We start from the raw sequence: 17,102 nt of genomic DNA, 5'->3' as shown, positions 1-17,102 counted from the left end.
CCAAGACAAGTTTCCTCTATTTTGTTCTCTATCCTCCCAGACCCAGGACTAAACCCTGGCACCAGAACTTTCTTATCCCTTAATGCCCAGGTAATAATTTACATCTACCATGTCCACATTCTATGCTATGGGAAGGAGAAAGATGAAGTTGAACCCAAACAATTACCTTAAGGAAGTGGCCTGGAAGTACACACAATTGCTCTTTGCTGTAGGTAAGTTGGAAAATGTCTCTGGTTGGGTAAACAAGAGCCCAACTAAAACATGGAGGTTTCTGCTACTAGAAGGAATATAAGGAGAGAATGAGTTCAGGGGAAAAATTGCAGTTTTTCATTGACATCATCAGAATCCTGCATCCTCTTCTGGTTTTCTCTGTTTGCTTCAGCCTTAGGCAGGCAGCCTCCCCCGGTGATAGCAAAGATGGTCACTAACAACTGTAGCTTCATGGTCTCCCATGTAACAATTCAGTGGAAAAGAGAGTGGCTTTTTATGGGTGGTTTCAGCTAATGTCTAGGATTTCCTCCAGCTGGTCTAATATGGATCATGTGTCAGTCACTATAGTCACTTTGGCCAGAATGATGCAGGGACTAGTAAATGGGTGTGGGTCACAGAGTCAGCTCTGGAAAGTGGACTAAGTAAGGTTAACCCCACCCAAATCATATGGACTGAAATTAGAAATGAGGCATATCCAAAGTCAACCAATGAGGTATTGTTATCATCAGAATTGATGCTAAGCAATCTATGTAACAGATAACCATTAGACTTGATTATCCCATTGGGCCATTAGATGGTTCCAGGAGATTATACAATTGAATGTGTTTTAAAAATCTAAATGAATGTATGTGGAAGGTGATACCGATAATGAAGTTGCCTGAAGTGAGAAGTGAAAGTCGCTTAGTTGTGTCTGACTCTTTGTGACATCATGGACTGTAGCCCACCAGGCTCCTCTGTCCATGGAATTTTCCAGGCAAGAACACTGGAGTGGATTGCCATTCCCTTCTCCAGGGTATCTTCCCAACCCAGGGATCGAACCTTGGTCTCCTGCATTCCAGGCAGATTCTTTACTGTCTGAGTCACCAGGGGAGCCCCTTAAAGAAGTTGCCTGGAGCACTCTTATTAATGCTTACACCTTGACTAGGAGAGTTCCTGTTCAGTCATCGTTAGTCATTCATTCAGCACCTTGTGAATGAACCTCTGTTATGCTGACCATACTATTTGCTAATTATTTATGTATCAGTCTCCCAGTCCTTCCATAATACACCCCTGTAATCGAGGGCTTCCCTAGAGCTAGAACCCATCTGTGTTCCATAGGGCCCAAAGCACAGAGTGGGCATCTAAATTAAGGAAGGGTAAAATCTCAGTGACTCTTAATGACTTCCAACTCTGATTGCTAGTCCATCTTTTTATCTTTGGAAATTGTTACTGGAAAGACATAAGCCAAATCCCAGGGAGTTCCAGAACTGGGGAGAGGAAGGGCAAGACCAGATTATTTTGTTTATAGAAATGTATCTCCTAATGAATGGAAAACAGTGCCAGGCATCATTTTATTTGTGGAACTCAAATCAAGTTACCAATAGGCAAAGACCCACACAGGAGGAAGTTCAGCATTTAATTGACTAGTCAGAGCTGTCTTCTCATTGTGTTTGATTCTAAGGTTTAAAAAGAGCTATATTTTGAAATCAATTCCCAATCTAAACATATAAATTACTTTTCCCCCCATAGATATCAATGCCCCCCTGACTTAACTGATGCTGAAAACTCTGGCTGTATTGGAGAGAAACAGAGCTATAGGCCAGTGAATGTAGCTAGGAGTCAGAAGTGGAAGATAGTGCAAGGAGATACCCAAAGGAGACACTTGGAAGAACAAGAAGTCTTGCTGGAGAAGGTATCCAAGAGGCTGGCCTGCTTGGGAAGCTCCACCTCCGGGTGGGTTCTGTGAATACTAATAGCTACCATTTATTGAACCATTGCTATATTCCAGATGTTGTGGCAAGGGTTTTTAGTGATCATTTTAATTCTCAGAGCAACCTTATGAGTTGAGAACTGGCACCCTCATTCATGGATGAAATTAAAGGTCAGAAACTTGCAGTAATGTGCCCACGGCAATGAGCTAAGGCATGCAAAAGCCAGGATTTGAATCCTCTGGGATCTGATTTGACTCCAAGCTTTGAGTCTTTAACTATCTTCACAAAACCACTATGAGGTAGCTATAATTTCCTCCAGGTAAGGAGACTGCAGTCCAGGGATGACTCAACTTTTGTCCAAGTGACACAGGTAGTAAGTGTCTGAGCAAAAGCAGGAACATCTGACTCCAAAATTTTTCTGCCTCCCAGATAGAAGAAGAGCAAAGGCCAGGGGTCAGGAACATGGCAGAAAGCCACTGCATGTCAGGCCCCACCCTTTCCCAGGATACTATCTGGCTGTTTCCCACCCACCCCAACCTCCCCACTTAGGCCCCTTTTGAGAATTTTCTTCTCACTTCATCTCTTCCGGTGTGGTCCCTGGGCTGAACAGGAACTCGGTAGTTCTTAGGACATTCTAAGACATCCCTCTCTGCAAAGGGTCCCCCAGAAAGAGAACAGCTAATGTACCATCAGCCTGCAGTTTCCTGACTCCACATATGAGCAAAGCCTGTGCATAAGACTGACAAGTGCTTAGGTCAGAAGCCAGCCAAAGGGGTTCAAATCCGGCCATAGATTTTGGCCAATAACAGGAGCTCCTTTTAAAAAAAAACAAAAAACATATATTCTGGGACAGACATCTCACTAGGGGTTTCCTCTGTATTTTTAAATTGAATCTCCCCCCTTCCCCCATGTTTAACCCTTATTTCACAAAAGAGGAGCCTGAGGCTCCCAGTTCCGAAGCAACCAGAATAAAGACTGCAAGTCATAAGGAGCCTGGGACTTGAACCCACCTAGGCCCCGGATTCCATGGTTGCCTAGGAGCTGAAGAGGGAGGAGCTGCCAGATCAGAGGGAGGGGAAAGAGAGAAGGCGAGCTCCCAGCAGCGCTCGCTGACGACAGCAGGTGATTTTTTTCCCCGCAGCGCTCTTTCTCTCAGCATCTTTCCTGGATTTTCCCCCCCTCTGCTGAACGGAGAAAAGGGTGGGGCCGCTTCCCTGCTGCAGAGACGGCGGCGGCGGCTGCAGCATCCTTGGGAGCGGCGGCGGCGGCAGCAATGCTCGGTCTCCTCGAGTGGTGATTGCCTCCGAACCCTGCTAGGTGGCTAGCTGAGACTGGACGCCGGCGGGAAGGAGAAGAGAGAGCTTTGTCCGCGACCCTGCAACCGTACTGCCCGTCCCTTCCTCTGCGCCATGGCTTAAGCCTGCAGCCACCTCGCCTTGCGTCGCCTCGCTTGGCCGGGGTCTGCGCGCCGCCGCAGCCGCAGGGAGGGGCGCGTCCCAGACGCCCTCGCCCGGCGACCCGGGTCGCCGTGTCTCCCGCTGCGGTGCCCGCAGCAGAACGCGCTCCCGAGACCTGTGCTGCGGCTCCAGGAGGCGTTTATAGCAAGGTATCGAAGGACTTTACCGACTTTTATCTCAGTGATAGCTCTGCCAGCCCGACCTTCCCGGGTGCTCTCTAGACAGGAGGGCGCGGTAGCTCAGGCCACCAAGGAAAACAAGGTGGGAACCAGACTGGCCGGTCGAGGGGACTGAGGAAGATTAGGGACTTGCTTTAGAATCCAGCAAGAAGGAGGGCGAGCTCTGCAGCGAGCACCATGGCGTGGCCGTGCATCACGCGAGCCTGCTGCATCGCCCGCTTCTGGAACCAGCTGGACAAGGCGGATATCGCCGTGCCGCTGGTTTTCACCAAGTACTCGGAGGCCACCGAGCACCCGGGTGCCCCGCCGTCGCACCAGCAGCCGGCGCCCGCGCCCCTCTCGGCGCGCACGGTCGCCATAGAAACACAGCCGGCCCAGGGCGACGGGGATGCGGTTGCCCGGGCAACAGGGCTGGCGCCTGGGCCTAGCGGAGAACGAGAGGCTGGGGCCTCCTCCGGCCGGAGCGGACCGGGCCCAACCTCTGGCTCCGGCTCCACCTCCAGCGCGGGTCCCGCGGACTCGGTGATGCGGCAGGACTACCGCGCCTGGAAGGTTCAGCGGCCTGAGCCGAGCTGCCGGCCGCGTAGCGAATACCAGCCTTCGGACGCGCCCTTTGAGCGCGAGACCCAGTACCAGAAGGACTTCCGCGCCTGGCCGCTGCCGCGCCGCGGGGACCACCCGTGGATTCCCAAGCCCGTGCAGATCGCCACTTCTTCCCAGGCGGCAGTGCCTGCGCTCCGTGGCCCCCAGCGCCGACCGCAGAGCCAGGAGCGCTGGCCTGTGCAGGCCGCCGAGGCCTCGGAGCAGGAGACGGCCCCTGGCGGAGCAGGTGTCCTTGCGGCTGGAAAAGCGTCCGGTGCAGATGAGCGCGACACTCGCAAGAAACCTGGGCCCGCCTGGATGGTGCGGCGCGCCGAGGTGTCGCAGAGCCAGGAGCGCTGGCTGGTACAGGCCGCCGAGGCCCCGGAGCAGGAGGCGGCCCCTAGCGGAGCAGGTGTCCTTGCTGCTGGAAAAGCGTCCGGTGCAGATGAGCGCGACACTCGCAAGAAACCCGGGCCCGCCTGGATGGTGCGGCGCGCCGAGGTGCCTCAGAGCCAGGAGCACTGGCTGGGGCAGGCCGCTGAAGCCCCGGAGCAGGAGGCGGCCCCTAGTGGAACAGGTGTCCTTGCGGCTGGAAAAGCGTCCGGTGCAGATGAGCGCGACACTCGCAAGAAACCCGGGCCCGCCTGGATGGTGCGGCGCGCCGAGGTGTCGCAGAGCCAGGAGCGCTGGCTGGTGCAGGCTGCCGAGGCCCCGGAGCAGGAGGCGGCCCCTGGCGGAGCAGGTGTCCTTGCGGCTGGAAAAGCGTCCGGTGCAGATGAGCGCGACACTCGCAAGAAGCCCGGGCCGGCCTGGATGGTGCGGCGCGCCGAGGGGCTGGGGCAGGAGCAGACGCCGCTGCCCGCGGCTCAGGACCAGGTCCAGGCCACTGGCCCCGAGGCGGGCAGAGGGCGTGCGGCGGCCGACGCGCTCAACAGGCAAATCCGCGAGGAGGTGGCGAGTGCAGTGAGCAGCTCCTACAGGTGAGACGCGGCCACAGTTCAGGCCTCGGGACTGGTCATCCTTATCCTCTCCCATAGATTCTCCGCATCGCAGGCATCCCTGGCAGCCTCCCCTTCCCATTCCAGAACACACCCCCTCCTTCCCCCCACTCCTGGCCGACTGCTCTTTGACTCTTTTGTGAAAGCTGTTATCCATCCCATCTTGCTGAAGTCTTTCACTAACCACTTCAGCCATCTTTTCCCCATCCCCGCCCCACCCCAAGTCCCTGCTTGCCCAACAGAGACCGTTGCAGTCTCTTCACAGGCTTTGAGTTCATTCTGCCCCACCCAAGCCACCGGCTTCATTAGCCTGGGTGCTGCCCTTTGCTGGTTCAGCTGACGCCAAAGAGTCTTGGTGCCTTGCTGCAGGGCAGATCCTCCCCCAAAACAGAGTGATCTCTACCCCTTCTCCACCTCCCTAGCCTAGTTCACCCAGCCCTTCCTTCTTCCCTCCTCCATCTCAGTCCTTGGCAGACACCCAAGCACCACACCCTTTTCAAGATTCCCTGCCAGACGCTTATAGAGCACCCTCCTCCTTCAGTCCCCTAGGTTTTGAAAGCAGATTGCTTATGCTTCTATTTGTGACACATTGGGCAAGTTTCTTAACCTTTCTTGGCCTCTGGTTCTTATCTGTAAAATGTGATGGATAACAGATTCTTCTCTTAGATTGTCTGCTCATATACTGATTTAATATTAAATACTCAACTTATTTTTGAGCACCTATTATATGCTGAACACTGTGCTAGACATTTTGAAGATTAAATGAGATGATTCAGAAGAATTATGCCTGGCACATGGTAGGTAATTAGTACATCTCGGTTCCTTTCTGACCTTCTCATTATTTTGATTTCCATGTCCAAGACATTTCCAGCCTTCTCACTTATTCCTTTCTTGTTCGCCAGATGTGGTTGTCATCCTGTTACCATCAAGAACCCCCCTCTTCAGCATATTTAAATTCCCTTTAAATGAATGCCTTCAAACCTGAGCATATTCATTCACTCTCTTTCTTTCTAGAATTCTCCCTCTGCTGCAGCCTCAGCTCTTCTAGTCTGCTTTCTCACCCTTTCTCCATTTAACATATATTTCTGAATGCTTAGCTTTCAGTCCTGCCCTTATGCTTCAAACCAAAACAATTAGCTAACAGATTACTGTTGACTTTGTATACATGGCATTGGACTTGGGGTCGCCAGGGAAGTAGATGTTCATGATGAGTGATTGAGCTAGAAGTGTGCAAATGTGACTTATGGGGTCCTTCATGAATGCCACAGCCAGCAACCTCCTTCCTGCAGAAGGGTGTGGACAGGAGGACTGCAGAGTTAGTGTCTTTTGCCAAGACCTTATATGTAGCCTCATCACACTGATGTCCCTCTCCAGTAAATATGACAGACATTCCCTCTTATGCTGAGGAAAGAACAGCATTCATAGACAAGGTCTTTTGTTAAGACCCCGCCCAGGTTTTGCCTCTGGAAAGCATTTCACAGTTAAAAGGGCAGCTTATCAATTGGCCCCTATTCCTTCCTCTTGAATTCTACCTCTCACCTGGCATTTCTCTCTTCGTTTACCAGTATCATGATCATACTGGTCACCCAAGAGTACACCACTTCCTTTTATAGCTCTGGGTCAGGCAAGGACACAGATCTTTTCCCTTGGCTCTAGCTATGAGAAAGTGGAATGTTCACAAAATCTTTATGCTGTTACCAAGGAGGATCTAAAAGAAAAGAATGGAAATGAATAAGCAAGGGGAATACAAAAGCAAAGTCAAGATACAGTTTTGTGACTCTGCCATGGCTTTCTTGTTTATAAGGCTCTACTTTGTTCCCTAAGAACCCTAAGGCTGGCCTAACATCAGTTTTCTGGACTGACCTCTTCATCATCTTACTCCCAAACTACCACCCTGAGGCAGGTGGAAACTTACCACCTACCAGACAGAATCAACCTCTCCTCACCTCAATACTGGAGTAGGAAACAGAAACCCACTCCAGTATTCTTGCCTGGAAAGTTCCATGGACAGAGTAGCCTGGCAGGCTATAATCCATGGGATCGCAAAGAGTGGGACGTGACTGAGCAATGAGCATGAGCACCTCAGTATAGTCAATACCAATCAAGAGAGATCCAGACTCTCAAATTTCATTTGATGATCTTACTCAGTTTATGTTTCCAGGTTGGTAGGACTTGCTTTGTCCATCAGCGATTGGCCAGACAGTCAAGGTATAAACCACCCTTCATAGGATGGTGGGGGGAGGCTCAAGAGGAAAGGGATATATGTATACTTATAGCTGATTCACGTTGTTATACAGAAGAAGCCAAATCAACATTGTAAAGCAATTATCCTCCAATTAAAGATAAATTTTTTAAAAAATCACCCTTCAGGCAATTAACTCCAAATATTTTGGGATGTGCCTTTGTTCTGTATAGCCTCTTCCTCCTAAACAATACCTTAACTGTTCAGTAAGCATGTGATACTGCGAGTTAGAATTACACACATCCTGCAAGTGATTGGATTGAGTAGGGGAACTATGCTCTTGCAACTGTTAAGAATGGTTTTTCATAGCTATCAGAATTTCATCAACCTGTCCAGAAAAATCTCTGCGTACCTCAAATTTTTTTTTCTAATTTGAGTCTTCTATAACATTTAATTACGCATATGACTTTGGGGTCAGTAGTTCCATTTTGCTGTGTAATCAGAAGGGTTTGGAAGCATTAAGAGAATAAGTGTTGCTAAGAGACATCAATTTCTCTAATGGACAATTTAAGTGCATGACAAATTTGATGTGAAATTTAATATTATTTTTGTTCCAGAAGAAAAATTAACTAATAATAGGGAAATGCACTTTGAGTAAAAAGCAGATATGAAGAAATAAGATAATTAATTAAATATACAATAAAGGAAAAAAATGCCTGGAAATTATAGGTTTATCTGTAAACTTGATTTTTTTCCTCCTTATTCTCTCACATCCTTTTCCTTGCCAGGATTTTGAGTATCTCTTGAATTTAAGTATGCTGTGTGTCTTACATCACCTTAGAAGCCAAACTGGGCTCCATTTTACCAATAATTTGATTGACAAATCCATTTCTTCTGTCGCTCTACATAAATAATGGTAGTTTATACCATAGTGACCGGTTCATCTTATGGACTTTACAAATGACATCAGTCATATAACATCAATGTGAGTAGTTTGCTTAACTAGAGAAAGGATACACAATCCATCAGCTTAATATATTGGTATGTAATATGAAATATATATTCATCCAGAGTCATATATCAGCACGTGCTATTTGGTTTTCCCCTGCAATATACAATCAGTGAGTGAAAGAAAGAAAGAAAGTGAAGCTGCTCAGTTGTGTCCGACTCTTTGCAACCCCATAGTCTGTAGCCTACCAGGCTCCTCCGTCCATGGGATTTTCCAGGCAGGAGTACTGGAGTGGGTTGCCACTTCCGTCTCCAGAGGATCTTCCTGACCCAGGGATCAAACCCGGGTCTACCTGCATTGTAGGCAGGTGCTTTACCATCTGAGCCACCAGGGAAGCCTTAGTTAACATCAAATATCCTTTGATGCTATGGTTTTGAGAAAGTGTCCCTGTTCAACTGTTCTAATTCTTAGCTTATCCAGACTAGCCAGGTATTTTTGCATTCAAGTGGTATCTGAGGTATCTTTAGAATTATTTGTAATCATGAAATTGATTTTCACTACTTTCATATTACATAAATGATATTATAAAAATTGAGAAACATGTCTTTATTATCATTTTAATGTTAAGGATGATTTCACTGGGCAGCTATCTGTGACTTTAGACCTAGAATTCTCAATCAGAAAATAGATAAGTCACAGGAGGGGATTAAAATTCCTCTCTCAGCCAACCCCATTGTCCCAGCCATTAGTTAAAAGTGATAGATTGAGTAGGAGGTGCTCCCCATAGAAATGTTAATAAGCAACTTTTCCTGGAAGAAATCAGCTGGGGTACCAGGAAGTAGAATTAATAAACCAGAGGCAAAATAGTACTTGAAAAATGAGAGGGGTAACAAGGAAATCAGAAAGAAAAGGAGTCTTTACTATCCCTACAGTTTTCCATAAAGGTTACAGAGAGGTCCATCTGACATGGCTATGCTATTCAGAACTGCCCTGGGCTTCCCAGGTGGCTCAGTGGTAAAGAATCCGCCTGCAATTCAGGAGATGCATGTTCGATCCCTGGGTCGGGAAGATCCCCTGCAGAAGTACGCAGCAACTCACTCCAGTATTCTTGCCTAGGAAATCCCAGAGACAGAGGATCCTGGTGGGCTACAGTCCATGGGGTTGTAAAAGAGTTGGACACAACTAAGCAACTAAGCAGCAACAATACAGAACTGCCCTATACCTACAGGCAACTAACTGCCTGTTTCTCTAAATCCCAGCAACTCTTCAAGGCCAATCTCAGATACTAGCTTTCAACAATGCCTTCCGGGTCCTGCCACGAGGGACTGATTTTTCTCTCATTTCCTTTTCGTATTCTGTGCACTTCTCATTGTCTGCTTGATTGGAGGATACTCTTGTCTCTATCTGCCTCCCCTACCAGATAGGAACACTTAAAGAGAAGGGCTGTATTTTGTTCATCTCTGTATCTCTCACAGCTTAACATTGTGCCTAACGACCATATTGTTTTGTTGGATCTAATGAACTTTTTAGAGTTTGGTGAAGAATTTATTCACTTACAGATTGATTCATTTCACTCTGTTTCATTCAACTGAATTAATTTTGGAAAATGACCACCAAGCCCCTGCTATGTATCAGACAGGAATCTCAGGACACCAAAAGGTGATAACCCTTATGTAAAGAAATTGTGTTTTCCTTCATCAAAATAAAGTGGGATTCCTACTCGGTTAGCACTAGAAGAAATGTTCAAATGGGGAAGGGCAGCAAACCTTACAGACCTGATTCTAGGTGCACTTTAACCAGGGCAGTGGTGGTCCTCGACCTGAGCTGTACAATGGAATCACTGGTGAACTTTAAAAATGCTGTTGCAAAAAATAAATAAATAAAAAATTTAAAAAAAATAAAATAAAAATGCTGTTGCAAGGGCTTCCCTGGCAGTCCAGTGGTTAAAACTCTGTGCTTCCACTGTAGGGGAGGCGGGGTGAGGGTTCGATCCCTGGTTGGCAACTAAGGTCCCTCATGCCCTACAGCACAGCCCAAAAAAAAAAAACTGTTACATAACTGCCTTGCCAGATATTCTGATTTAATGGGTCTGGGGTATGACCTGTGCATGTGAGTCTTTTAAAACTGCCCCCAGATAATTCTCATGTGCAATTCAGGTTACACCCTCTTCCCTTAAGGCAGAGTTTCTCAAAATTTAGTTCACAAGAGAATCATCTGGAGACCTTCCTAAAATGTGGATTCCTGGCCTCATCCTCAGACACGCTGATTCAGCAGGTTTAAAATGGAGCCTAAGAATCTATATTTTAACAAGCACTCTAGGTAATTTTTTAAATATTTACTTATTTGGCTGTGTGGGGTCTTAGCTGCGGCATGCAGGATCTTCATTGCAGTGCACAGGCATGTAGGATTTTAATTCTCTGCCCAGGGATAGAACCCACATCTCCTGCATTACAAGGTGGATTCTTAACCATTGGATCACCAGGCGAGTCCTGTACTCTAGCTAATTTTGATGCAAGTGAACTTCAGGCTTTACTTGGGAAAACACTGCTTGGGGAGATTTGCTATCTGTAAGGTAGTGTGTTTTCCCATACACAAAGATGGTATTGTTTGCCATTTATTTGTCTTTATGTCCTTCACTTACATTTTGTAATTTTCTCTGCAAAAGTCACGCATGTACACACATACAGCTTCCCTGGTGGCTTAGTAGTAAAGAATCCACCTGCCAAGCAGTAGACTCAGATTTGATCCCTGGATCGGAAAGATCCCCTAGAGAAGGAAATGGCAACCCACTCCAGTATTCTTGCGGGGGAAATCCCATGGACAGAGGAGCCTGGCGGGCTACAGTCCCTGGGGTCACAAAAAAGTCAAACACAACTTAGCCACTAAACAACATACACACATACAAAATAGTTTTTAAGTTTTATTTTTCTATATTTAAGCCCCTAATAACATAATTGGATTTAACTTTATGTATGGAATGAAGTAGGGATCTAATTTTCCTTTTCTCATATGGAAAGCCATTTATTCCAATACATTTTTTAAAAGTTTATTTCTGCATTAATATCCCCACTGATTATCTCTTTATCACATAAGGTTGCATATGCTTATTTCTGAGATCTCTCTTCTAGTCCATTCATCTGAGCTAATACCATACTATCCTTTTTTTCTGAGCTATTTAAAGTTAGCTTTCTTGCTTTCAACATATATCTTATTACATTTTCTAATTTGTTGTTGTTACTCATATGTATTAATTTTTATATGTTCATATTATATTCAGCAACTTTTTACCACTCTCTAATTTTGTTTTTAGATTCTCTTGGGCCATCTGTGGAGATAGTGTATGCTTTTAGTAAATGCCAATTTATCATCTTCATTCTGATATTCGTGTATTTTTGTGTGTTTGTATATTGCTACATTGGTGGGGATATCCAGTATAATTTTGATGGTAGGTGATAACGGGCATGTTTGTCTTGAGACAAGTGGGAATGCTCCTGAAGTTTTTTCCTTAAGTATGAGGTTTGCTCTGTGTCATTAGGAGACAGCATCATATCAGGTTAAGAAATTTGTCTTTATACTAATTTCTAGAGGTTTCTAAAACTATGGATTTGTATTGAATCTTATTAAATGGTTTTTGGGGCCATCAATCGAGAAAGTCATATGGTTTTCATTTTTGGTCTGTTTATAGATTTTTCTGATGTTGTGCCATCTTTTCATTCCTAGGATAAATCTTACTTAGATAAAAATGTATTTTATGATGCTGAATTCTTTAGCTACTTTTTATTTGAAATGTTTGCACATATATTCCGGAGAAGGTGATGGCACCCCACTCCAGTACTCTTGCCTGGAAAATCCCATGGACAGAGGAGCCTGGTAGGCTGCAGTCGATGGGGTCACTAAGAGTCGGACATGACTGAGCAACTTCACTTTCACTCTTCACTTTCACGCACTGGAGAAGGAAATGGCAACCCACTCCAGTGTTCTTGCCTGGAGAATCTCAGGGACAGGGGAGCCTGATGGGCTGCCGTCTATGGGGTCACACAGAGTCGGACACGACTGAAGTGACTTAGCAGCAGCAGCAGCAGCACATATCAGTTCAGTTCACTTCAGTTCAGTTGCTCAGTCATGTCTGACTCTTTGCAACCCCATGAACCGCAGCACGCCAGGCCTCCCTGTCCATCACCAACTCCCAGAGTTCACCCAAACCCATGTCCTTCGAGTCAGTGATGCCATCCAACCGTCTCATCCTCTGTCGTCCCCTTCTCCTCCTGCCCTCAATCTTTCCCAGCATCAGGGTCTTTTCAAATGAGTCAGCTCTTCGCAGCACATATATTCATAGGTAAAATTAGTCTAAAACTTTTTCCTTTTTTATATCACTCTGGTGCAATATTGGGATCGTGGTTATATCTACACGATTAGATAGGCAGATTTTTCTCCTTTTCAGTTATTGGAACAACACTTATAACAAGTGTTCCTCCTTAAATAGCTGATAAGAATCTTCTGTAAAGTTCTCTGTACTCATCTCTTTTTTCGTGAATAGACTATTTTTTTTACTATCAATTTGATGTCTTTAATAGTGACTCATTTATTCAGCTTTTGTATTTCTTCTTGAGCCAATTTTAGTAATTTATATTTTTCAAGGTAATGTGATCACTTTTTAATAATTTTTAAATTTATTGACATGAGTCCTCATAGCATTATCTTGTGGATTTTATATTCAGTTCTACTTATCTGCAGTTAAATCCTCTTCCACACTTAATTGGTACCTTCTCTCTTTTTTCATAGTCATTTTATTAAAGTTTGTTTAGTTATTTTTAGAGTCACATTTTGGTTTTGTTAATCATCTCCCTTTTTAGTAAGCTTTCCTCTTATTTTTACTATTCCTTTACTTTTTATGCTGTGAGAGGTCATACTAGGAACAGTTTTATATCCCTGGCTAAGGAGTTTGGATTTTCTTTTTTAAATAAATGAGTCACTGAAAGAATCTAGGCTCAGGAACTACATGATAGTTGAATATGATTTAAAGTTTATAAATGTCCCACTGGCTGGTGACCTGGGGAGGTGAGAGAAAGGGTGTCCAGTAAGAGGCTATTGGAGTAATCCAGAGAGAATGATAAAGCCTGGACTATGGCTTTGGGATTTGAAATTTAAAGCATAGTACATATAGTTACTGAAAAACAGGTCTCAATGATCAACTGAGATGCAAGAAGAGGATAAATTCAAAATAAATTTTTCTGGTTTGCATAACTAGTAACGGTCCTAGTCATTGGAACAGACTTTTATTCAGACTTCTATGATCAATGTAGAGAAGAAAAAGTCAGGAGTGGAAGTTGAGCTTATTTTTAGAATTTGAATTATCTATGAGATATATGACAAGAAGTTTCAAAGGGCAGCTGAATAAATGGATCTGAAGTGTAGCAAGAGTTCAGGGCTGTGATTTGAAACATCCTGTGGAAATGATTAAAGACATGGGAGGAGGTGAAATCAACCCTGGAGAGGAAGTAGAATTAGCCAGCAGAGAATGGAGCCCTGAGGGACACATGCATTGAGGGTACTGACAGCAGGAGGAATAACCATGAAAAAGACAAACGATTGATCAGAAGGGAGGGAAGAAAAGTAGGAGAGAAATTAATCATGGAAACTACATTGGGTACCTATCTCAGCAAAACCTTATGCCACCCTGGAAAATACTGAGGAATTACTGTGTGCAAAGCATTTTTCTGGATCACTGATTGACCTTGCACAGTTAGATATAATGTTACCAAGACTAACCCACAAAGACCAGAGGAGAGAAGGTACGCACACTAATAGTTGGTTGCTCTCCTAGAAAAAAAAAAAAAAGAGGCATCTAATGCATCTATGAGCTTTCAAAAAAGCAGCCAAGGCAGTGACAGTTCTAAACCTATAATCACAAAGAACCACTCAGTGTCCCAGATATATAACTCAAATAATCCAACAGTGTCCTCTAAAACTAAAGAGAGCCATCTCTGTGATCAATGCAGCTTTGGTTTTTCAGATTGTCAGTTGTAGACACATAGACAAGTGAGCTTCTAATTCTCTGCCAAATGAAGAAAACTGAAAATGGACCTTGACCAGCAAACTAAAAATTCTCTTGATGTTCACTAAAAATGCTAGTTTTCACCATTAGAAATAATAATAATCATCAAGTGCCTCCCATGTGCCTGGCAGGCTGCTAGGAACTTTGTTATACCTCAATAAAAAATAAGAAATAAATTACACACTAAGTGTATGGAAATACAAATGTGATGCTCAGGAGAAAAGGCATAACAGAAAAGAAATATCTGGATATCAAGCTGTCAGTGAGGATCAAGCATGTGGGGGTCAGAGTGGTTGGGAAGAAAGGGGGTGAGACGAAGAACGTGCTGCAGCCAGAGCCCAGCCACCCCGACATCTCAGGGATGAGCAGAAGAAGAGTCAGTCAAGGAAGGAGCGTACATGTCTGTGTTGTTCTCATCTGAGACTGAGAGCATGGGCCCACTATAGTCCCGCAAAAGCTACCCGCACGTGTATAGCATAGTAGTGATCTTGTCCGTCCTTCTGATCCCATCACAGTCCATTGTCGGTGTGTATTTCTTTTCAAACTGAATGAAGAGGCTTTGTAGGAATGAGCCTGATATAATTCTTTCAATGGGAAAATAGGGCCCAAGCCCCAAACCACAAAACCCACCCTGAGTGCCTTTCACTGTGTTGTTGCCTGTGGTCACTGTCTATTTCCTGCAGTGACTTCAAAAAGCTGGCCCATGTTGTAGAATATCTTAAAGTGGCCCTTAAGAATTGTTCCTCATTAAACCATAGTAGGAGAAAGCAAAAAAGCAGATTGTTCAAGACATAACCGAGTCTCAACCTCATTTACTGAGCACACAATGCCATACTGATTTAACATACCTTTTATTTTTTTTGAAATGGACAAGTTATTTAATTAGGTTCTTTGCAAGAAGTTCAGAATACTACTTTGTGAGGATAAATTCCATTTGTGAGAGCAAACACAGAGCGGAGGAAGCCCTGGGGCTGAGGGACAGCTTTGACTCTTCGCAGAATTTATGAGTCCACAGCTTTCTGATCAGCCTTGCACTGCTCTGTGATCTCGTCTTTCTCTCTCTCTGTCGAAGATCTCACCCTCCTGGTGTCTGGGCTTATGCAGCTTCTTCTTGAAGTAAGTGTCAGTGAGATGTTCTGGGATTTTCACACCACTGATATCGATTTTGGTGGAGGTGGCAATGATAAGTTTCTGGCGTGTTCTACGCAGAGGAACTCAATTGAGGGATCGAGGCCCAGTCATAAGTAGCAAGCCACTGCCCAGCTGCTTCAGGAAAATGACCCTTTTGCCTCTGTGGCACCCCGTGAGGATGATGAGAACCGTCCCAGGAGTGACGCTGGCGCGCAGCTTCCTCACGTGCTTACTGAAGGGTTTCTTGCCGTGACTCAACAGTTTCCGAGGCACATCTTCAGTAGGGTAATATCTAGGCATTTTGTGAAGTTTGACCACTTGGATACCACCATTCTTGTCGCCACCAACTGATTTTGTGACGGTAGAAAGAACCCGAACTTTCTTTTTCTTTTCGACCTTGGATTTAGCTGCTGAATACTTTCTCTTGTACAGGGCCTTTCTGGAGTACATGGCTGATCGGGAATATCTGCCAATTCCTCTGACCAGGACAGGGTTTCGGCTGCAGTGGGGCTTACCCTTCTTAACTTTCTTCACCATTTTCACCTTTTTAGCCTTGTTGCCAGCATCAGCCTTCTTGGCTTCAGGTTTTTTCTCCTTAGTATCTGGCTTCTCAGCCTTTTCACCCGCCATCTTGCAAGATGGGAAAGAGCTTAGCATACCTTTTAATTTAGATTTTATCATGACCTCTTAAGGTAAACCTTTCTCTCTTAAAAGATGAAGGATAGAGTCAGGATGGTCTGGGGGCTAAGGTCACTGACCACCAGTCAGTGGCTGAGCTGGTTCAGGAGCCTGGCTCTCCTCGTTCCAGCCTCCAGCTGTATCTTTCTTGTGCAGCCCAAGCAGCCCTCTGCCTTGTTCCTACAATTCGACATGCCATTCCTGGGAGGGCAGCCGTCTGTCCCCCAGTTTCCACTCTCCTAAGCCCGTACTCTCTTCCTTCACCATCTTCTGCAGTGGCAGAAGGACGAGTGGTTTCACTCCTCCTTGTCCTGGGCTCCCCGGATCCTCTTCCCTTCCAGGGCAAGGTCTTAGCAGCTTAGCCTCCTGTCAAGGCTTCCCAGGCTCTGATAAATCTGGAGCAGTCAGCACTTTTTCCCTCTGCTCACTTCGCACACCTGATGCTTTTTCCTGCAGATTCTCAGTTCTGGTTGAACATTAAAATCTCAGGGACCCCAGGGAGTGATATAGCCAGATCACCGGCTGAGCTGACTTGACAAGCTCCACACATAACCATTGCTGGATTTTGCTCACAATTTTCCATCCCATCCACCTTCCATCTTCTTTCTAAATCCTTCTATCCTTCAGGGCTTTTAGTTCATGGTGAAAGAGGCTTATACTATAAAAGCAGGGAATTAGGTTGGATTTATTTGATCATAATATCATCATTATAATAATACAGTGGGCTTAATATCATTTTTATTCCAAGTTCAATCTTAAGAGCATGCAAGGGCTGGGGCTATGGGTTATGAGGATTCAAGGTGCAGAGCACATGGAAATGTATGCCCACTCCCCTCCACCACCCTGTATAGGAGCTTGCAGTCTTATGTGGAAGGCAACATGCATGCAAGTATCTAAAGTACCAGGCAGGGCCTGCTGAGGTTTAATCAGGATCCGAGTTCTCAAGGTCTGAAATTAGGGCTGGTTAATTCTGTTGGAAGATTCATGGAA

The 17,102-nt window shown here is 45.4% G+C and overlaps 1 protein-coding gene and 1 pseudogene across 5 annotated transcripts in view; one reads left to right on the top strand and one right to left on the bottom strand.

The window, feature by feature from the left end:
* Positions 1-3,597: 3,597 nt before the first annotated feature.
* MAP6 (microtubule associated protein 6) overlaps positions 3,598-17,102 on the top strand; it is an 80,238-nt gene continuing 66,733 nt past the window's right edge. For all 4 annotated transcript variants that reach the window (XM_043907529.1, XM_043907520.1, XM_043907512.1 and 1 more), the window contains exon 1: positions 3,598-5,099. In XM_043907529.1, coding sequence (XP_043763464.1) covers positions 3,715-5,099 — 1,385 coding nt within the window. In that variant the 5' untranslated portion in view covers positions 3,598-3,714. The remainder of the gene's footprint in view (positions 5,100-17,102) is intronic.
* Positions 15,158-16,084, bottom strand: LOC122697108 (annotated as a pseudogene). The gene has a single exon (XR_006341997.1). The product of XR_006341997.1 is annotated as a 60S ribosomal protein L6-like (transcript).

This window comes from Cervus elaphus, chromosome 1 (assembly GCF_910594005.1).
Source record: "Cervus elaphus chromosome 1, mCerEla1.1, whole genome shotgun sequence".
Lineage (NCBI taxonomy): Eukaryota > Metazoa > Chordata > Mammalia > Artiodactyla > Cervidae > Cervus > Cervus elaphus.
Note: the sequence above shows the minus strand (reverse complement) of the source record. Positions and strands in the feature narration are given on the sequence as shown.